Source organism: Zosterops lateralis (genome assembly GCF_965231275.1).
Source record: "Zosterops lateralis genome assembly, chromosome: 4".
Lineage (NCBI taxonomy): Eukaryota > Metazoa > Chordata > Aves > Passeriformes > Zosteropidae > Zosterops > Zosterops lateralis.
In genome coordinates this window covers 24853752-24876749 of record NC_139765.1, presented here as the reverse complement: position 1 = coordinate 24876749, position 22998 = coordinate 24853752, and the positions used below count along the sequence as shown (strand labels likewise).

Genomic DNA, 22998 nt, shown 5'->3' with positions numbered 1-22998 from the left:
GTGCCTACAGTTGCAACCATCTAGCTGTGCTGGAAACAACTGCAGAAACCCCCCAGCTGTTTGTATAGGTGGAAATCTGGGTGAAACAAGTGAGGAGCTTCCACACAGGCTGTTCTGGGGTAGTGCCAGGGTAAAGGGAAGAAAACAGTCCAATTACTTCCAGGAAGCTGTTTGGCTCAGCTCCTTTTGGACAGGGTCAGGGCTCCCAAGAGTATAGTGAGGTGGTAGCAATGTGGTTTTGTGTGCTGTTCTCATGAGAAACTCAACATCCATCTCCACCTGTAAGCTGTGCTTTAGGAAACAAGCTAAGTGTGCAGTTCTGGGAAAGCAGATATAGCAAGTGTTCTTTCCAAGTTTGTCATTGCTGCAATAGTGGTATTATTGCTCAGACAGGAATGTAGGGGAGAAGGTGGTCATAATCACAACTTGTAGCCTGGGGTAGGTCAATGTCAAGAGGTAAACAGTTCAGGAAAGCTGTGAGGGCTCTTTTTTTATTAGAGTTATTGTTTGATTAGGTTTTTTTCTCCATATAGCAGTGATTTAGAAGAAGTTCTTTCCCACCCTCCCAGCAATGATGACAGGATTAGGATGATGAATACAATAACACATGACAGAAGAGATAGTCACATTCTTTATTTTCATTTTAAGTCTTTAACCATCAGTAGAGTGGATGGGCAGAAGACAACCAACTGAGAAGACAAATCCACCTTTGCTGGTTATTTCCAAATATAAATAACTGTGGGAGAACTGAAATTGAGCCAAAATAGAAAAAGGGAGCTGGGGAATTTAAAAGACAAAAGTAAGCCTAGCTGCACTCCCTTTTCATAGTGTCAGTGAAGAGGAAGTACCATAACAAAAAGGAAGGAAGCTATGGTTACATTTGATCAGACATTTATTCCAACAGTAGGCATGGAATTGCACTTTCATGAAAATGCCAAAGCTGAATCGAGTCCAGTGCACTGGGGCATTGTGCGCACTTAGCTTGATTTCTGCTGCAGCTCCTTCATTCTGTTCAGGGCACTGCCAGCCTGAAACCACTCAATCTGCGACTCATTGAAGGTGTGGTTCAGCATGATTGTTTCTTGGCTCCCGTTGGGATGCTTGATGATGCATTTCAGAGGCTAAAGGAAGAAGACAGTTTTATTTTCCCTTCTCTTTCATGGGAGAAGGTTATCTGAAGCTTCTCACAGGAAAATTCCTACATGGTTTTAAAGGGCTGAAAAGTGAAAATTGCAGCTCAGGGTAGATTTTAACATAAAAGTGAGGTTGCAGTTCCTTCTAGGGAACACTCGTGTTTAAGTCAACAAGTCCAGAAATGCAGACTATCATACAAAGGTTTCTCTTAGCTGTTCAGAACACCATTGGTTCTGTATCTCCTAGCCTACCATGTCTCACCTTGGTGGCAGGCTGCACTGCTTAACAGTGCCAGTGCTGCCTCACAAGCACACAGCTCACCTTTGTTCCCCATCAGTGACACATTCCTGCCACCAAATGCATAACAAGGCACCCAAACTTACCTTTCCAGGTGCAAAGTCTTTCAAGCCCACAATGCTCAGCTTATCCACAGGATGAATCTTGTTATAGTCTGCTGGATCAGCAAAAGTGAGAGGCAGTAGACCTTGCTTCTTCAGATTGGTTTCTGTGGAGAACAAACCACCAACCATGCTTGTAACACCCCACTCCAGGGAAGCAGGCTTACTTTCTGGCTGCACAGTGCTTCTCAAGAGTACTATTCCAGCAACAATTACTGTCTTTTAGCAAAATCAGCGTATCCCTTACTTGTGGCATATCTAACTAGGTATGTAACAGGACTCCTGACAGGAAGCACCTTGCCATCTGTCAGCAGGGGGAGTTCATGCCTGTAGGTGTTGAGCCCTGGGCAAGGTACAAACACCACTTCCACTCAAACTGAACACATCCTGTTTACAAACACCATAGGGGACGCCTGACTCACCATGGATCCTGGCAAAGCTCTTGGTGATGATGACCCTTCCTCCCAAGTGACGTGGCTCCAGTGCTGCATGCTCCCGGCTTGATCCCTCACCATAGTTTTCATCCCCAATAACTGCCCATTTGACACCCATTTTCTGTGACAAAAGACAGATTTACATTTGTGCAACCACTCAAGTGAGGAATTAACAATAAATATCCACCCACACTACTAATTTCAGTACTTCACTGACGTTGTTAAGCTATGACACCTTCTCCCAAAAGACACCCTTGGGTTCTGAGAAAGGAGAGAAATTAAGGAGTTCAGTGCTTCACAGCAGTTAGGCACTGCCATCCTTCCTGACAAGGGCTGAGGAGGATTGCTCTTGGGATCCAGAGCAAATCTTTTCCTTCTTTTTCCTGCCACATCTCCTTCCATCATGCTATCCCAGACCAGTGTTTGCACCAGCCATGACCTCTGCTCTACTTCTGGAAGGGACATGGAAAACTTTAACTTCTCTCTACTGAAAGAGCCAATTGAAAACAAGTGCCAAGTTGTCCAGAGGGTAAAAGGACATTTCTTGAGATTTGAAGCCTACTGTTAAAGAATAAAGGGGATAAGACTGTAATTTATTTAAACATTGGACTAGTCACAGGTGAAGCATTCCAGGAGGCAAGATTAGTCTGATGACACCCATGCCTTGTAAGCTGTGCAGAACCTAAAGGAGTTCTTCCTCTTTCATCTATCATTTCTGGTCCCCTCTCAGGCACAAGAGTCTCCTCCCTCTTTCCCATAGCAGGTAGGGACAGAATCTCCTACAGGAACTATAATCATTATAGAAAATACCAGGAAAATGCCTCAATGCTGAGTGAATTTGCAGCTGCTGTTACTTGAGAGCAGGAAGGTGAGATTCTTGTTCATGGCAGACTGCCGAAAGTGTATGCATCCTCTGAAAATACGTGTGTCAGGGGAACGTCTCACCTTGTAGTAACGGGCTGTATCTGGGACTGGGCCAAACTCCTGGGTTAATGCATTCCGTACAGAGTTGGCTTTGCCATTTTCGATGTTGATGGCACCAATGAGCAGATTGTTGGAGATGTTGTCCAGATGGCCACGGAATTTAAGCCACGGTCCGGCTGCAGAAATATGATCAGTGGTGCATTTCCCTTTTACCTAAAGCATAGCAGAAGAGAAGAATGTCTCAGGACAGAGTAAGGTACTTGACCCTTCCCCAACACTTTTAACTGTGAAGCATTAATTGGGAGGAGTGGTTGATACTTCAGAAAGACCTCAACAGTTTAGAGAGATGGGCAGAGAAGAACTGTCTGAAGTTCAGCAAGGACAGGTTCAGGGTCCTGCACCTGGGAAAGAGTAACTCCATGCACCAGCACAGGTTGAGGGCTCAGCTGACCTGCTGGAAAGCAGCTCTGCAGAGAAAGACCTGGGGGTCATGGTGGACAACAAGCTGTGAGCCAGCAGTGTCCCTGTGTCGCCAAGAAAGCCAATGGTATCCTGGGGTGAATTAGGAAGAGCATTGCCAGCTGGTCAAGGGAAGTGATCCTGTCCCTCTACTCAGCCCTAGTGAGGCCACCTCTGGAGTGCTGTGTCCAGTTCTGGGCTGCCCAGTACAAGAGAGACATGGAGCTCCTAGAGCAGGTCCAGGGAAGGGCGAAAAAGGCAATTAAGGGACTGGAGCACCTCCTGTTCAGCCTCAAGAAGAGACAAATGAGAGGGGACCTCTCATTTACAGAATCTGTAAGTATCTGAAGGGAGGGTGTCAAGAGTGTAGGGCGTCGAGAGTGTAGAGCCAGACTCTGCTCAGTGGTGACAAGCAATAGGACAAGAGGCAATGGGGCAGAAACTGAGGCACAGGAAGTTCCCAGCTGAACATGAACATGAGTTACTGTGCAGTGACCACAACTGAAACAGATTGCCCAGAGAGGTTGTGGAGCCTCCCTCACTGGAGATATTAAAGAACCATGTGGACACAATCCTGTGCCATATGCTCTGGGATGACCCTGCTTGAGCAGGGAGGTTGGACCAGATAACCCCCTGTAGTCCCTTCTAACCTAACCCATTCTGTGAGCATCACATCTCTTTTTAAAGGCACAAATCCCAGTGAAGTGCATCAGTTACAGAATCAAGGCACTCTAAAGCAGAACACAGTGCTCATTCTGCATGCATTGGATAAGAAGAATATCCCTTTTCCAAAGGGTACATTACAAAAATTAACTTAGCCATGACATCTCTTGCTGTGTCCTCACTTCCCTCAGCAGCAGGCTGATAGGTACAAAAAGCAAGTAAGCCCTTCTGGCTTACAGCTCAGCCTCCCTGCTGGGAAACTTCAACAAGATGCAAAATGTTACCCTCTAAGTTTCCAAACTGCACATAAGCCTTCTCAGCTTGTAAGAACAGAATTCCCAACCAGAGATAATGGCCTTCTAACTGGTAAGTTCTGAAGTGCTTGTAAAGGAACTGCCCTGTCAAAAACTTCTGCACAGCAGTATGGCCCTTAGGAGTACCTCCAACTCTGTCACTGAGAATCAGGAATGTTTCCAAAGGTCAGTTCCTATGGGACTGCATTTCAGAACCCCTCACCATATCAGCTGAAGTTTCCATCTGTTAACTCACCTCAGGCAGTGAGGAGAAACCCATGTCTCCACTGAAAGACCAAATTGCAATGTTTAACAAGTGTGAAGTAATTTCTCTTTCTATAAAGTGGGAAGAGAACATGCATACTGATGGATGAGAAGTTCCCAACGACCTCATTTCAGACAAAATACATCTTAGAACAGTCAGTATTAAAGATGCTAATTAAAGAACCCATCCACCTTTCCATTGCAGGCTGTAACTGGGACAAATTCTGCAGAATGCATGGTTTGGGCAGGATCATATTACATGCTATAACAAGCTTGTTTTTGCATGGTATTAGCAAACCACTAGCCCAAAGGAGAAGAGTCAGTTATAACAGAAAGAAGTATCAGGAGGAAACACCTGGAAGAAAGGAAGACCCTTGCTTCCCTTTCTGTAACAATGTGGTTGTAGGGGAGGGAATCAGGTATCTCAAAGGCATATCCAAAGCTTCTAGCACTTGCTGTGCAAAGCCCTGTTCAAGCAGACCAGTCATAGCTGATGCTCCCCCACTTTGTTCCTGACCTTGATGAGGATCAGCATGTCTTCTAGATCCTTGCCATCCCACTTATCAAAGGGCTCAAGAAGCTGGAGACGCTGGCTGGTGGGGCTCACATCCACATGCTGCCCACTGCCATCCTTAGGAGGATACTGATAGGTGTCCTGGCCTGGGTCAAACTCCTTCCAAAGAAAGGAAAATCATCAGCCTCAGCCATCTCCCAACAGCATGTGAAGAACAAGCCAATGCAGGCAACTGCACCCATTCTAGCTCTACTACCACATGTCAAGAAAGAGGTCAGTGCATGAAAGTTCCATCAGTATAATAAAAACACTGCTAGTGTCAGGTCTTCCCTCCCTTTGCCCCCAGACAGAGCAGTTACCAGCTTGGGTAGCTCATCTGCATCAGGTGCCTCTAGTTTAAACTTCTTCCCATCTGCTGCTGTCAGGTAATCTGTCTCAGGGTTAAATTTTAGAGTGCCAGCAATGGACAGGGCTGTGACAATCTGAAAGAAAAAAAAAAAAAAAAGACAAATTTAAAGGCATATTCTACCTCCCATCACTTCATCTGAAAGTCCTACATCCAAGTCACAAAGCCACCAGCCAAGCTACTAAACAAGGCATACTGGGCCTCTTCTGCAGGCACCCTGAACTATTCCACAGCCCTTCCTCTTGCTGTTTCTTACCTCTGGAGAGGTCACAAATGCGTGAGTCTCTGGATTGGCATCATTGCGACCTGTGAAATTTCGGTTATAGGATGTAACTATTGTATTTTTCTCTCCTTTCTTTATGTCCTTCCTGTGAAAGAAGCAAACGTGCTCATCAGATCCAAATGGAATATTGCTTCTAGATGTCTCACTGCTAGATTACCCCAGTTTCGTTTTGGCAGCAATCACTATCTTAGAAACATGAGCTGGTGCCTGTATGTGTTTTCCTCTCTTAAGCACAGATCCAAAATGAATTAATGCAAACCCAAGTCAAACACTGATTCTTGCAGTAGTTTTCACAACCCACATTGTTCACTGTTCAACTATCTAAACAATAATCAACTAAACACACTGCCTTTGGATATCCCACAGTCAGTCGTGATACAGCAGCATAAGAATGTCCCGTCCCTTCTACTGGGAATTATTCTCCCTGCCACTCCAATAACTGAAGTTAGACCAATTAACTTCTATTTTTAAAGGACCGTAGAAACTTCAGTCCACCCTTCACAGACAAAAAAAAAAAAAAAAAAAAAAAAAAAAAAAAAAAAAAAAAAAAAAAAAAAAAATCTTTCTCCCCATTCTTTGCCTTCTACAAAAAGCCTTCAGAATGTGTGACCATTCTGCAGCTTTATATACTTATACACTTGAAGTCTCACGATAAATCTGTAGTCCTTCTTTTTGCCTCCACCAGTACCTATCAGACAGCTATGGTCAGTTTGCTTTTAAATATTTAATTACCAGTGTGTGGTATTTACAATCAAATCAGGCTTCACAGAGCATTTTAGGAGCTAAAAGATACAAAGCTAATGTGAGGTCCATCTTTCATTTTACCTGTCCCACTGGCCGATGCATGGCCCGCAAGCATTGGCAAGAACCAGCCCTCCAACTTCTCGAAGGATTTTTGCCTAGGGGCAGAAAACAACTGTTACCTTAGAATGCCTGGAATGAGTTTCTGGGCCTGCTCTTTCAGGGGAAGAAGACACTAACAGGAAGCACCAAGCCTAAGAAAATTCCCTTCCTTGTTTCAGTTTTGACTCACTTTTATAAATCCACAGGGTTTGACCCCAGTAAGACCGTAAGTTAACACGGTACAATGTCCCCATTCTCTACCTGCTTCAACTTGAGCAATCCAGCTTGATGGAAATGTACTTACAGACATTTGACTGAAGGGCAGTGTCAGGTCTGATTAATATTCTATAGACTTCCTCTCCATGTAAGGAGAGAACTGGCAACAGTGCAGGCAAGTATGTGTGCCTGCTCAGTCTACTCAGCAAACAACTCAATTAAGGGGGCAGCTGGTAAGGAAAGGTGTGACTTGAAAGGAAGGACTTGGTTGCAAGAGCCATCAAGCACTGGCTGGACATATCCATATGTAAAGACATGGTCCTTACACTATGACAGCATCTAAAATTTACTAAATAGTAAAGCTAATTAAAACAACATTTTTTGCACCAAAGAAAGGAAGGAAGTAGGTAATGGTTCCTCAAGAGAAAAGTTCCTTTTAAAGCGAATATGAGTTTTGCCATAAGTTTGGTCTAAATTGGGAACTACTTTCCAACAGAAGGGCATGCTCTCTTTGTATATTGGAATAAAAGTGGATTGCAGCCCTTTGTCAGCCATGGCTATCTACAGAATCCCAGGAGCATGAGGCATCCCTTGCTATGTATACTGTTATCTCCTCAGGGCCCCAGTTCCTGACAACTGCCTCAGCCTTGTTCAGTTCTAATCCTGGTCCTACATGCCCAGGTAGTAAAGATATCAGGTCAAAACACTGTCAAGATGATGGCAGGAGCCACAGGAACAGTAGCACAAGACCAGTTACTGCATCAGTAATTGCACCTCCAGCAATAAGTGAAGATAAAGTTTAGGAGGTTTCCACAAGTTAACTCTGACTTCTTGGGTACTGTCCTGAAAAATTTAACCTTTTCTGTTTGGAAGTGCAAAAAGCAGCCATACTCACATAACCATCTCTTTCAATGGTGGCACGGATCTGCTCTGACCCTGGTGTGATTGTGAACTTGGATTTGCACTTTAATCCATGTGCGAGCGCCTGTTTTGCCACTGCTGCAGAGCGTCCCATGTCCTCATAGCTGGAGTTGGTGCAGCTGCCAATCAAGCCTGTGGTGACAGAAACAGGGTGTGGTTACTGCAGACCTGGTACTTGGAAGATTCTCTCTGACCTGTCTCCCAGAAAAACAAACAAGAGACAACCAACTTTTTCTGCTGATAAGGAATCTGAAAGGCTTTCAGGTACTAACACTGCCAAGCCTCCCAGCAACATATTGTGGTCACAAGCAATCCCTTGTCCAGCTCTGGAGGTTGCAGTCAGAACACACCACCCAGTCACTAGTCTAACCCAACTAGCTTATTGTTTTACAAGATCTGAGTGTCACCTACTTGCACTTTGGTTAAGCAAATAACCAAATAGAGGTATTGTTCCACAAAGACAGAAAAAGCTTCAAGATGGCAAGAAATGGAGGAAATGATGAAAAGAAAACATCTTTGTTATAGTATGAAGACCACATGAGGACATGTACCATCCTGACTGCTTTCTGGTACTAAGCAGCAAAATAAGAATTCCCTTCCAGTTACAGCTGCTCTAACTGTATCCTATTTTTAACACTATCATATAACACACTTCCTACCTGGGATACCTACAAGGTACAAATACAACATATTTCCATTCTTTTCATTCCTTCCTCCACTCCATGAGCAACAGTTGAGAAGCCAGTGGGCAAGTTACCATCCCAAAAGCAAGTACATAAATTTCCAACCCTGCTTTTTAGGACAGCAAGTACTAACTTTATTATGTCTCAAGAGTTCAACACCCAGCTGCTGGGAGTGCTGACAATCATGCTCCTGATAAATCTCTGTAACAGGCAAATCCACGCCACAGACTTAACAAAAGCCATCTTGAATGGGTAACGTTCCTGTCAAGCCAAACATTCAAAAGTTTCAAAAATGGAAGAAAACCTGGTCTACTTCTTGAGATTAAAATCTCTCTTACTATCCTGGATCTCATCCTACACACTTGGCCCATGTGATCCCTACTTTTCCCAGAAAACTCATATGGCCATGAAGAGATGACACTGCACCAAAGTCAAAGGACATACAGCAGCAGTGGAAAAACTGGATCCCAAGTTATGTGACCAACAGCTTATCCCAAGACAACAATGTTTATGCCACAATTATGAAGGCAGAGGAAAGAGCAAATGCTACCCACCAACTCTGATATCAACAGGCCAGCCCTCCTTTTCTGCCACAGCACCAATATCTGACACAGGGTGCGCCAGGTCTGGTGTGAAAGGTCCATTGATATGCGGTTTCAGCTTTAAGAAACAGTGACAAAGTCAGAAATCACAGTAGCAAATAATAACCCCAAAACACAGCAGCAAATCAATTCCTTTCACAGCTCTATCTGGAAGCTGTTTAACTAGAATTCTCCTACATGAATACTGGAGCATAAGCTGTCAGTGAAGCAGCCCTGAATGTATTCCATGTGTTCTAGCACAGCACCAGGGGTGTTGCATCAAACTCCCAGCTTGGTCCTCATTCGCACAAAGCAGAGTCATGTCACAGCATTCAAGATGGCAAGAAGTAAGGAAGCCTTACCTCACTGAGGTTGATTTCTATCACCTGGTCATACTGACAACCAGAATCTGGTACCAAGTGTTGCTTGAATTCATCTGCTAGTGCAGCTATATCTGGAATAAGAAAGAAGGAAGATCTGAAAAGTGCAGCAAATATAAGGGAGAAAAAAAAGTCTAGAACAACTAAACACAGGGGGGTCCACTGCATAATTCCCAGCCACTTCATCTACAGACTACCTATTTGTAGCAGATGACCTACAGGACCACCTAAGGTCAAAACTCACATCAGACAACACTGTAGGAGCATACTGCTTCCAGAATACACCTTCACATGAACCCATACTTCTACCCACTTCAATCTCCAAATCCTCTTACCAGCTCGCCCAGTCTTGCCCAAGTATTTCTTCATGCGGTCATTATAAGGGAAGATCGATGTGGTAGCTCCAATTTCAGCCCCCATGTTACAGATTGTTGCCATTCCTAGAGAAGTGGGAGAAGAGAACACAGTGTCAAAGGAGAAAGTCCAAGGCCACGCAAAAGTCATGCAAAAGATAGCAAAGCTAAGAGAGATCAGGGCATCAGCCACAGAAACATAAAGCCACAGCTGAGAGAAGACTGACAACATAATGGCTGGCTCAGCCCCCTACGTTTCTATCAATACAGTGCCTGTTACCAGACTCTTGTGGAAGGAATGAGCTGAAAGTTAGACTGATATCTGCCGATACTGGAAGGGGTAACAAGGAATCCCTGTTTGCACTGAGCATCAAATAATTTACAGCATGAGCAGTGTCTCTGCTACCTGCAGTGAGTGTCCTGTCCCCTTCTACCATCTCTTTTATCTTAACTGGAGGAGCCAGACATTTGTGAGAAATTTAATGGGCTGAATAAAATGCTTCCAGTGACAGAACACAATAAAAAAATCCCAAATATTTGCTGACAGCACAGGGATCAACCTCCCCTTTCAAGGGCACAGCAATGAAGCTGTATAAGCTCCTGTTTTACACTTAACAAACTAGAAGCAGATATAAAATTCTTCTGATTTCATAGAAGAAAAATCCCAAATTGGTCTCAGTTTGTAAAACCAAGTAGTCCAAGTTGTAGCCAAGTCATGCAAATTGAGAGAAGTCCAGATTGAAGGCTGCACTTCAAACTAAAGGAAAGACACATTTCTTTTAATTTTGTCCTAACTAGCATATTACAGAGAACTGCAATTTTTGCTAGTTCAAATTCAGCACCCAAGATCCACAATTAGCTAGTATAAACTGCATGTTACAAACTGCCTTCTTGTCTCAGAACCTCTGCTCTTTGTTCAGCAGCTGTCACACATACATTCCCATTAACCTGTTTATTTTTTCTTTTCACAGCCTATTTAGGCTGAAATGAAAATATCATTCCCTTATCGCAAACATCTCCACCCTCTAAGTATAAACTGGAATACATCCACCCTTATTCTTATCCTGACACATCATCTTACAGGATTCTTCACAATTAACATTCACATTCCATATTCTCAGAATCACAAGAAAATTTAATGGACAGAGGTCACTTTTTCACTGAGAGAGTGTGCTATCTTGTTACACCACTCTTCCAGTTTGCCATGTACAAACTGCCGGGCCAGGCTAAGGGAGACTATTTCATACTTCTTGTTTGGTTCCCTTCCCAGCCCCCACAGACAGTTCAGCACCCAGCTCCACCAAGAGCCCACTCCGAGATCTGTGCTGACTTACCCGTGCAGGAGATTGAATCCACACCCGGCCCGTGGTATTCAATGATGGCGCCCGTTCCACCCTTGACAGTGAGGATGCCAGCCACTTTCAGGATCACGTCTTTAGGAGAAGTCCAGCCTGAGAGCTTGCCAGTCAGTTTTACACCAATAACCTGAGCAACATCAGTGAAGGGGGAAAAAAATACTGACATCACTTCCTGTCAGAAAGGTAACAGGATACACTTCTTCTGTAGGGTATATTCCTGTCACACTGCAATCATATCTGGTGTCTTATATACATACTGCTTGAAAATCAATGCTCCTTACACATCATATATCTCACCCTCGGCATGAAAACTTTGTATTTGTTCTGCTCCTACCTTTGGGCATTTGAGCTCCCAAGGGATTCCTGCCATGACATCCACAGCATCAGCTCCACCCACACCAATGCAGATTCCCCCCAAGCCACCTCCGTTGGGGGTGTGTGAATCTGTGCCAATCAGCATAACCCCAGGGTAGGAGTAGTTTTCCAAAATGATCTGAAAATAAAAAAGGGATTGGTTGCTTGCTTGTTTCATGGGAAAGGAGGGGGAAGACAGAATGAAGACAAGAACAAGAGTTTAGATCAGTCTGTATTTGCAGATTTCAGTTGCAAGAAAATAACTGAATTTGGGTTGGACTGGAAATTCTCTTCTGTTTCAAACTCCTTGTGGAGGATGTAATGACAGAACAAGGTACCAAGTCTCAGTCCCAGGATCCTTGCTCATCCCAGGATAATAAACAGAAAACGATATCCTTTTTTTTTTCCTTCCAGTTTAGGCTTTTGCTAAGGTGCCACCTTTGTTAGGGCTCAAGAGCCTGTTCCATAATCTCCATACCCTTAATGAACAGCTGAGCAAGTCAGTTCACTTATCCAATGCTAGTGATGCCTTCTGTAGCCTCTCTGCTCCCATAGCAGCAGAATACCAACAGGCTCTTCCAATCCATGCTGCCAGCCAAAACTTAATTACATAGAAAAACTTTTCACCAAGACACCAAGAGGCTGCCCTTCTCTTATTGCTGCTACCAGCTCCGTGCAAGACTTTCCAACTATTAACAAAAACCATAAAACCATTCTTCAATGAAAAAAAAGAGATTTCTGTGGTAGCAACACTGTAGAGAACTCAAGCTGATGAACTTCTCACTGCGTATGTGCCACACCAACACTAGGGACAGCCTTTCTGGGAAGCACATGTATCACAGAACAGCTTGAACTAAGCCAGTCCTCTACCAAAAAGACCAAGGCTTTGCTTTCAGAACTTTCAGCTTTATATTCTTGTAACCACATTAATGTATTTGTGTAAGAAAGGTCACTCTCAAGGCCTCAATTTTAGCAGAGTTGGACTCAAGCTATACAACAGGACCAGTTTCCTCCAGCCAGAGAAAGTCAGCCACAAGAAGACTGGTAACCACAGCACAGAGCTATGTTGCCCTGTGACAGATGTTACAAGTGGTTTCAGAACACAAATGACCTGAGGTGCTTCCATAACCTTTTGAAGAGTTTATCTGTTGCGTCTGTTTACCTGTTTAACAGTTTATCTGTTACCTTAACATTAAGTTAAGGTAACCTTAGTAACTTATTTTGTAGCTAAGAAAATGTAGCAGAGAGCTCTTGACTGCACCTGTTCACAAGTTTCCTGCTGACAGGATGCTTACCAGTCATCCATTCTCCTCTCCACTCCTTTTGCTTCATGCTGCTCTTCAACTTTTGCTGCTGAGACTCAGAGGAACAATGAAAAATGACTACTGGACCCTCAAAGCAAACCAACCACAAGCAGTTAGGGATATCCTGACAGAGGACGGTTTTTGTCGGTTTTAAAAAAACAAAAAGCCTCAATAAGTGGTAAGTTATATTGGAACTGTCATATTCTTTTCCAGATCCAAGTGTAATAACAAGAGAATCTCAGACTTGGAAACTGTTTTGCATTTTATTCAAATTCACCTAGCAACTCCTTATGTTCACCACTCTTGAGTACTTGAAGTGTGCTGCTCTGTTGTGTCCTCATATACTCTTCTGGCCAGCCCACAAGCAGTTAAGGTTATTTCAAGCTCCTGTGATTCACATGGCATGCTGTTGGCACTACCTAATCGCACATCAGGTTACGTTTGACCAAAATAACTTTAAAAAAAAAAACACTGTTGTCAAGATAACTGAGAGAGAGCAAGTAAGAAACCTTGGCTGCCTCGAGCAAAGCAAGTTGTTTCTCTAAACTGGTCAAATTCTCTCTACTTGAGCTCTCTCTCCACACTAAGGTAAAAAGACCCACTGCATGTTCAAAGACTGCAAACACGCACACTTTACCTGGTGAATGATTCCTGACCCAGGTTTCCAGAATCCCACTCCATACTTGGCTCCAGCCGTTGATAGAAAGTTGTATACCTCCTGGTTTATATCCTATTCACACAGGGAAACACAGAGCATTAGTACCACATTTTGTTCTTCCATACATCAAAAGCTCGTTCAAACATGTTCCCTTCTCTCACACACCTGCCTGCAGTTTGCTTCCCACTTTTGCAGCAGATGGAGGGAGGTGCACATAATTTTTAAAACCAAAAGGTTAAGATTAAGACTATTTGACATACAGTTGTAACAGGCCATTTAATTTTATCCCACTTGTAGCTTTACTAAAAGCATCTTTTTTCAGTTTCTAATTCCAAACAGCACAATTTAAGGAAAACCCTGCCAATAAGGCATTTAAAAATGCTGTGCTGACTTTTCCTGTTCTCAGGGCTTTTTTTAACCTGTTTCCCCTCACTCATTCTAGCCCCTCCTTCCTTGTCTACCAGGTATTCTTTTTCCTATACAGATGCTTTGGATTTTTCAAATCCCTTAGATAAATATTGTGGCTTTATTTTTAAAGATGAAGAAATGAAACTGGAAGTTGTTCACTGCCAGAGGAGTTGGTGAGTGTCATTTGTCATTCTAGCAAGTACCCTCTTTAAGACTCACATAATGCTGCCTTTCTTGCTGCACTGTCACCATTGTTGGTGGAGGTCACACTGTGAAAATTGATTGTGAGAAAAAACATGGTTGCCAAGGAAGTATGACACTATTATATCCTAACAGTTATTGGCAGAAGAGTGCTGGAGTAGATAAGCTCTAGAAGGAGAGAATTTCGTATAGGCTGTTCTCATGCAGCTAAGCTTCAGAATAAAGGGAAAGGGGAAAGGAGATAATTGAAGAATTGTCTCAGCACACATTTGCTGAAGTTTCCCAAGAGGCAGCAGCAGCTTTTTAAGCCTTGTTTTCCACTGGGAGTTGGGTCATTCCACTCTGTTTGTGCATCCCTCCCCCAGTAAATCCAAACCACCCTCTGGCCTGCCAGCATTCATTGTGTGCCAACTGGCAGCAGCAGAAGCCAGTCAGAAGAAGGCAGGACCTTTACTTGCTCTGCTCAGAGTATATGGCAAAGAAGGGACTCAGCTCAATTCAGGGCTGCAGCAAATATAATTTGCACTGTGTTGAGAATAAATGCAGGGACAGGGAAAAGGGGAAAACAGGAGGTGAATGGGAGAAAAGAAACTGTCTGATTTAGTTAAGTCTCAAACTCTCAATGGCACAACTTAGGACTGAGACAAGCAGAGCAAGAATTCCCCAAAACACTCTTGAGTGGTGCAAGTTCCTTTATTGTGGCCCACTGAAGAAAGCCAAAAGCAGATACTTCAACACCACAAGTCTCTGAATGAACTAAAATCTTAAAATGCAGCTGATCCCTCTTTACTGTTTGTAAATTCTAGTATCAACATTCCTCCTGGCTCTGACAGTGGGCTTAGGCTAAGTCCACTCAAAGTAGCAAGATTTCCTTGACGGATGCATTGTGGTATGTCAGAGATAAATGTGTCTATATATTACAGAAGCTCATTTGGGAAGGAATAAGCAGTGAAACAGTTGAGTAAAATTTTAAAATGGCAGTGAATCAGCAGCTGGACAAACACCACTTTGAAATTCCCAAATAAAACCCAACATCTTCCATACTTTTACACACATTTATACTATACCCATGAGCCATGAACGCTGCACATGATTCAGTTATTGCTCTTCAGATAATCACTAGCAAACGGTTTGGGAAAATAACTACTTGCCTCCCCCTCACTAGTGCAAAGCTGGAACATACGTTCATGAAGTTTTTCACACTGTCATACTGCAACATAGAGTAATATGACTTCCTTTTTTTCCCTTTGAAATAGTTTTTTTTTCTATACTTGAGATGAATATGTTCTTTCTCCAGAACACATGTGATCTGGGCTTCCATCACTAACAACTTAAGACTAGTTTCTCCCACATTCATGGTCCCTTAAACCATGGACCATGGTTTGGATGAATCTGAGCTGAGAAGCTCCCAAAAATCCATTTAGTCTGTTTTTGCGCTGCATCTGACCACAGGCATTCTGTTACCATATCTGATTCGTGGCTGTCTTTCTGGGAAAAAAATTTAAAAATAAATTTAAAATAGGCTCTTCCTTCAAGTGGAAGGACATTTTCAAACAGACAGAAGTTAAGTCTCTGCAATAGTGACCTTGGCTCTTTGAAGATCCTTTTCACCACCTGACTGGGCCTCAATGAGGTGATCACAGTGGATGGTGGATGGCACAGCCACTTTTGGCAGCCCGCTGCTGATGAACTGAAGCATTGCCATCTGAGCTGTGGCGTCCTGCATGGCCACGCGGTCTGGCCGTAAGCGCAGATAGGTCTTGCCGCGCTCGATCTCCTGCTTGGCTGGATCATCCAGGTGTCCATATACAATCTTCTCAGACAAGGTCAGAGGGCGGTCAAGCCTGAGAAGAATAATTTTAGTATCTGCATTTTGTGTACTTCAACATTTGCCCTTTTAAGCATGTAACAGAATGCTTCTCTATATTGCTCAGACTGTTAAGATCTATTAGCACACAGAAACCTCCACACTCTTCTTACAGCACTAAAATACCAACTAGCACATAGTTAAAACAAGTTCATAAAGTTCAAAAACATATGAATTGATGTCATTTTATGCTTCCTTTTCTAATCTTCCTATACTGTAAAAAACACATTGACTGCTCACTTCTTGAGTCATACTTCAGGACAGCAAATATAGAGGTGAGACAGAGGTCAGATTCAATTCACAAATACCAGATCCCACAGCAAATACAACTAAGTGGAGTTTTTTGACCTCAGACCTTTCATCCTGCAGCTGTATCAGCTGAGGAATCTATTTAAGTATGTAGCAAGATCTTCTGAGAAGTAACTAAATCAACACAACTTGAAATGAGAGCTACCCCATTTAACAAAGGACATAAAGACAGAAGGACAAGTCATACAAACCACTGCCACGATAAGTGGAGCAGGAATGACAAATTAGTAGGCACACAAGCCTCTATCAGCAGATTAAGGTCACTATGTTTACATATGCTACGAATTCCTAGCCTGTTGTTCCATCCATGTAACACCTACAGCAGAACACAGCGCAAAGAAGCATTAGCCTACAACAACCATTGCCTACGTGCTGCTGCCCCAGAAAGAAGCAAGGGCTAATGTGAAGACTCCTCATTGAGGGTATTAAACAAAGAGGACAGAGCCCTTTCCAGCACCTCCTCTGCACTGGCCTGGTTCTCTGCATGTTGCAGTGCTTCATCATATCCTTCAACCCTTCCCACAGTGCCCCACCACTATGATGAGACACTACAACACATGCTCCACTATATTTACAACTGCCACTGTTCAGCACTGCCTTTCCCTGGTGAACATTCCTTGTGCCAGGGCCCCACAACATTTTTTTCTTCCTCTCCTGTCACTGCAGAGCTCAATTCAATACACTGACCCCTCCCTTCTTCCCTTCTCCCCTCTTACCTCTTACGGACAATGTTGATGTTCTTCTCTAGCTTTTCATAATTTATGTATTCATTAGGTTCAAAGTGGCTCATGGCCACCTTGGCCCGCTGGCACAAGACGGGAGCAACATGGTAGCGTCGTACTCCACTATTCAAGGCATGCTGAAAAAAGGAGAGTATTAGCACTGGAACTCTGCAGACTGAATTTCTGTAACATATCAATAAAAAATATTTTTCAGTTTTTGTGACTGGGATTTTACAGACCAAGGAACAGAAAAATTGCAAAAGTTTTTAAAGGTACCCAAATACATTTCATCATACAATACTGCATGTGATCTTTAACACTGAGACACCAGAGTACCCAGAACATGTAGCATTTACTAAATTATTCCACATTTTTATTTGTTGCACCAGATGCCTTCAGCTTTCAAACGAGAAATCTGCTTTCAGGCAATGCTGAGCCAATTCTCAAGAAAGCACCACACCCCTGACACATTAGAGTCATAGAGAGAAGAATCAGTGCTGTTTCTAAAGCAAACTATCCCTAGGCTTGTATTGCTGGCATTGAGTTGACATTGAAGGACTGGCATGTGACATAGCATGAGTCTGAGTGGACACGCCTCTGTTCCACCATCACATACTAAGTTTCCTAGGCAGGGTCCTTCCATACTGCTACAAAACTTATTATATTTCCACAAGGAGACTTTGGTGTACAGGCCTGGTCTACAATGTAACACAAAGCAGTAGAAGCCAAGATGTGGAAAAAACACACAGGCTCCACTAGCCTGGTTGCACGGATCCAGGTGCTCTTTTCCTCACTCTCACAAAGGCACCCTTCACCTTTCTTCCCTGAAAAGCCTTGCACTTTCTCTTACAACTGAGTTAACAGAATGACAAGTGAACTACACTGTGAGCTGAATGCATCAGCAGAAAGTGCCAGGGGAAAAAAAAAAAAAAGAAGCCCAAATTTTACTTGGCAGCCTCCATAGTCAGACAGTTTCCTGGAACACAGGAGAAGGGCAGGCTATGTCGAGGCACCTTTACAGCACCTGACCTGAAAGAGACAGTTCAGTGCTCAGGGCTAAAAGCTCTCACGCAGCTTTGAAAACTGAGTCAGGCAGCAGCCTCCATAAAAACTTCCAAAGATTTGGCACATGCATTTCTTACATGCTTTCAAAGCCTCACTCATCAGCATTAGAAGTCTGGAAACAGACCGAAGAATTCAGAGTTCTTCCTCCTCCATTATTACACCTTAATCTCAATCCTGCTTTTTCTATTCATCCACTACTTCAGAGTTACAAAGTTTTGATAAGCACAGGTTAATAACTGTAGTGGTACTACAGTAAACACCCCTTTTGCATGTGTGATTGTATGTATTCCTTGTTCAGGACACAATCATTGTACCTACCACTGCTTTTTTTTTTAACCACTATCAAAAAAATATAGTTAATTCTTTAAGCGTGTTCAAGCATTTTAATGTTTCCCTGTGAATATTTTTTCCAGCTTTCTTGTTACCAGCATTGAAAAGACTGCCTGAAATAATTGGACAAATTAAACAAATATATTCAAAATAATTGAACAAATTAAAGAGACCAATTTTTAGCTAATTTCTTGTTTTATTGTCCTTTTGATAACACTTGTTAGTATTATCTTTTGCAACGAAAATTTTGGGAAAGCTAGGCAAGATCACACTATTGTCAGCACAGTAGCAATAAGGGTGCAGTTTGCATTTATACCATATTATCATAAGCCATTATACAGAGTTTTTGGTAGAAGCAGTACAGACCTACAGCAGCTGCACACCACTGTCATGAAAGAATATCTGAGGAAAGTGAACCTGATGGTACAAAGAGGGCACTGCTCCTCCATGAGTGCATGGGAAACCCAGTCATCAAATTTCACTGTGATGCACTTTAATCTTAGAACTTCCAGAACTTACCACAGGTGTAGGCCTTAAGACCTTTCCTTCTTCCACCAGCAAAAAACAAAACAAAACAAAACAAAACAAAACAACAAAAAAAAAACCACCCACATCAAATCTAACACCACCCAGCTTCTCATTGTTTAATATACAAACTAGACAAAGCTGCTCTTTATCTAATAACCTTGTAGCATTTATGTTTGCTTTGTTCTGGCCTTTTGTTTGTTTGTTTGTTTTTACCTCACAAGATATTCACCGTCTTGTGAAAGTTTCCAACTGCTGGAGTGGCTGGAAAAAAAACCCTGAGCTATTTAATCACTGTTCATGGAAAAATAATATTTTTCCCAGACCAGGAAATGTATTGTGGTTTAATCCAGTAATTTCTTCTTAATTCATCATAAAGAAGAATAGATATGCAAATAGAACTAACAGCAGAGGCTTCATAGCATCTTAATCTTGCCTGGGACCAAAGCTGATTAAAATACAAATCTGAAGCAGGGCACTCCAAAAAGAGGTACAACAAAACTTTCCAAACAAAATTCAGGTAAAATCTTTTCTGCTTGAACACACACATCTACAGGTCTTTTCACTCCATGAAATGGCACAAGGAAACGTAATATTTCTTCTAATACTATGTCAGTGTTCAGCTGGTAATCACAAAATCAGCAATACAATGTAGTTGAATCCTGCTGACCACAGCTTCAGGCTACCAGAAGCAGGAGGAGAGCATGTTTAAGGTGAAGGATTCTGTCTGGGTCTGGAGAAGTCAGGAAAACAGAAGATCTGTTTCTGTAATGGCCAGTATGACCCAGGGAAAATAACTGCATAGACCAATCAGCTTCAGTAGAGAATCATTTTTCTCTACATAAGAATTTGAAAAGGCATCTATTTAAAAAGTGCCATCTTCATTTTACCAGGATATGAATCTAATCCCATATTTCTGCTGGGAATTAATCTGATTCAATATGGTTGTTCTCCTGTTGGTACCCAGCAAGTCTAAGGCTCCACCACCATCCAGCATCAAGCATAAACTTCCTGGTTCAAAAGTCTGATCTCTCCTCACAAAGAATTTACAATATATCACTCATCACAACTGTCTATTCTCCACGCCTGTCCTTCTAGTACATCCTCAGAAACGGGGTGGCAGAACTGCAAGATTAAGGAAAAGTCACAAGCCTGACAGTTCCCAGCTTCATTCTCTCTCACTCTTTTCTGAGAGGGAATGTACCAGTGCTTTGCAGAGGCTTCCACGGTGCTTTTTTAAATAAGTAGTGAGAAGTCCCTTGAGCCCAACAGCCAAGGGAAGTAGGCAGCCACCAACCTACAAATTTTCTCTTTTTTCCAGGAACTGTTTATTTCCAGGCTGACCAAGCAGCTCCTCTCACCTGGCACTGAATCCCTTCCTCCAGTTTGAGGGTTCTTGTTCAAATTTCAGTAAAAGGAATGGCAGTATTATCATTATAGGGCTCCTAAGCCTATTGGTATTTTCCAAGGTGAGAGCTTCCTTAAAAGACAGAAGAAAGTAAGTCTAATAAATGGGTCATTTTTTCTGAAAACTCTGTAAGGAAGCTAACACTGCTCTCTACAGATCTTAAGTAGCTATCTTGCATTTAGCTCATTACACTGAATATTCCAGATGCAGGGGGAATCTGGATTTAGAAAGTAACTTGCATATTAGCAGCCAGTAAGGCAGACGAGCCCATGAGCAAAAGCTCATGTTCAAAACAGTAGCAACTGCATTTTGTGCACTCCTATCTGGGAAATCTGTCCTAGAAATCCCAGCTGAAACCCAAAATACCATCTTTCCTCATCTTCCCTGATCTAAGAACACTGGCCAAGTTTCCAACATTCAACATGATCCAGCCTAGGAAAAAAAAAAAAGAGCAGCATGGTATAATCAAATTATAAATGCAGGCTCATTTTCTAGACCCACCTCCAAAGAGCAACCAAAATTATGGTTCTGAAGATCAGTTTAGCCCTGGCCAACATTTCTTCCAGATACACAAAGCTGCCCATGCATAATTTCAGGACTTACCCACAATGCCTTCAATAAACCTGATATTTCAGGCAGTTTAGAGCTTTACAGTCTTCCCTTTCAGTCAGTCTTCAGCCAAAGCGGCTTAAAAAATGGAATGTTACTAAAAACTTTATCTCAGGTAGGCAGAAAAGAGATCTTGACCCTTTGAGGCTATTAGAACTATACCTTAAATATGACAGTCACATCAGGCTAATTCCAATTTATTTCCCCCAGAGGCAAGCTTTCTCTGCAGTTCCAGTTCCAAAACAGTTCCAGGATGGGAGGACCAATAGCAGTAATATGGGCCATGGTCAATGCTGGCACTATCACAGTGATTGACACAATGATGCTCATATTCATTAATCTCTAGGCTGCTACACAGGGGAAAAAACCTGCCTCCTAAATCACCCAGAGGCATGGCTGATTAACATCACAGATTTAGTCCTTCACGGGGTGGGGGAAAGAAATATGCACCCTGAGCCTGATAATAGACAACAACCTCCTGGAATACTAAATGCCCCAAATCAATTGCACCAGCACAACCTTTGTTTTGCATCATGCAATATTAATTTTAGCAAATGACTGCTTGTTCTCATGCAATGTCACACCATAAAATGAGAACCAATTTATTACCTTAATAAAAGATGTCACACCATAAAATGAGAACCAATTTATTACCTTAATAAAAGATTTGCCTTCAATTTATGACTAGTCATTTCTGTTCAAAGTACAAACAAAAAACTATTTAGCAACTAAGAACAAGTACACCAACCTAACTGAAATGGTGCTATTCTGTAACTTTCATTTAAATTTAAAGACCTCTATACTTTTATAAAACATCTGCCTCTAAAGTAAGACAGTAATAACTAAACTGGAATTAAGATTCACAAAAGACTTTCAAAACACTAAAAGGCAACCAAATTCTTATTTCAGCTCCCTAGGGAAAGGGAACACATTGGTCAAGGTCACAAGTGGCAAACTGAGAAGTTATATTGCCTGCCTTTATCACAGGGAAGCAAAGACCTCCTTATCCCTTAGCAGCCCTAAACAGAAAATTGCACCTGGTATTTGCCTTACAGGCTTTAAAATATCATGAAAACTTTATTACTGAGTAGACACTAAACACAACAAAGTCTCAAGGAAAGCAATCTCTGTGGCAATATCATATTACTGGCAAAGGTGAGTTTTAGAGGTCATGACAGGCAAGACTAGGAGAGCCATGGCCCGCTTGCTTCTTCGGCCTTCCTAGCTCCTATTTATACAGAGATGCTGGCATTTTTGTCACCCAAGAGTGTCTGTTTGCATTAAAAGGAGGATTTTTAAAGCAAAGTAGCCAAAAGACAGCTCACTCACACAAGGAGTCAGTCACCTTGTGCTGTCGCATGCCTATAACGGGAAGTAATACAAGACGAGGGAAAGAAAACTGCCTGCCCCGGGGGAAAGAACTTTTATTTCCCCGTTCGGGCCCGCGCCCTCAGGCTCTCTGCCGTGCTCGGCCCGGAGCTCTGACAGCGACTCCAGCCCAGCGCGGAGGGCTCCGGGCGGGGGGGAGGCGGCGGTGCCAGGCTACGTCCCCGCCGCCCCATTCACCTTGCGCTCACCTTGAGGGCCGGCCGGGCCCGGAGGCGGGAGACGCCCTGCTCCGAGGCCCGAGCAACGGCCCCGCCGCCGCCTCCAAAGCCGCGGCCGCCCCGCCATCGCCATGGAAACGGGGCGTGGGGCCGCACCGGGGACACGCTGACCTACAAGCGGAGGAGGGGACGGCCCGACCCCGAGGTTGCGGGCGTGCGGCCGCCCTCCCGGCCGCCCAGCGGGCAGTGATCCTGCCCCTGCCGCAATCCCCACGGCCCATCCCGCCCGCTGCCCGCCCCGCCCGCCGCCGCCGCTCACCCTCAGCCGAGCGGCCAGCACGCAGTACGGCGCCATTTTGCTCACTGACAAAGATGGAGTCGCGCCGCGATGGCGTCACGCGGCCTCTTTAACAACTCCGGCGCGCGCGGGGGGGCGCGGCCGGCGGGTCCTGGCAGGGAGACACCCGCCACACGGAGAGGGTTGTCGGCTGTCACGCGGGGCTCCTCTGGGCGGAGGAAGGTTAGAGATGGAGTGACTTTAGGGGAAAGGGTTTATCTCGGCATTCCCCGGCGTTTTCCCGCTC

General features: G+C 43.5%; 1 protein-coding gene across 1 annotated transcript; it reads right to left on the bottom strand.

Annotated features, from left to right (window-relative positions):
* Positions 1–618: 618 nt before the first annotated feature.
* ACO2 (aconitase 2) lies at positions 619–22835 on the bottom strand. Its single transcript, XM_083859050.1, has 18 exons — positions 22734–22835; positions 16925–17067; positions 15618–15876; positions 13403–13495; positions 11442–11600; positions 11084–11234; positions 9732–9836; positions 9379–9470; positions 8990–9095; positions 7727–7884; positions 6598–6671; positions 5746–5857; positions 5443–5565; positions 5087–5242; positions 2912–3103; positions 1955–2087; positions 1518–1639; positions 619–1121 (listed from the first exon to the last, which is right to left on the bottom strand). The coding sequence occupies exons 1-18, from the start codon at positions 22767–22769 to the stop codon at positions 978–980; spliced, it is 2358 nt and encodes a 785-aa protein (XP_083715176.1). The 5' UTR covers positions 22770–22835; the 3' UTR covers positions 619–977.
* Positions 22836–22998: the final 163 nt, after the last annotated feature.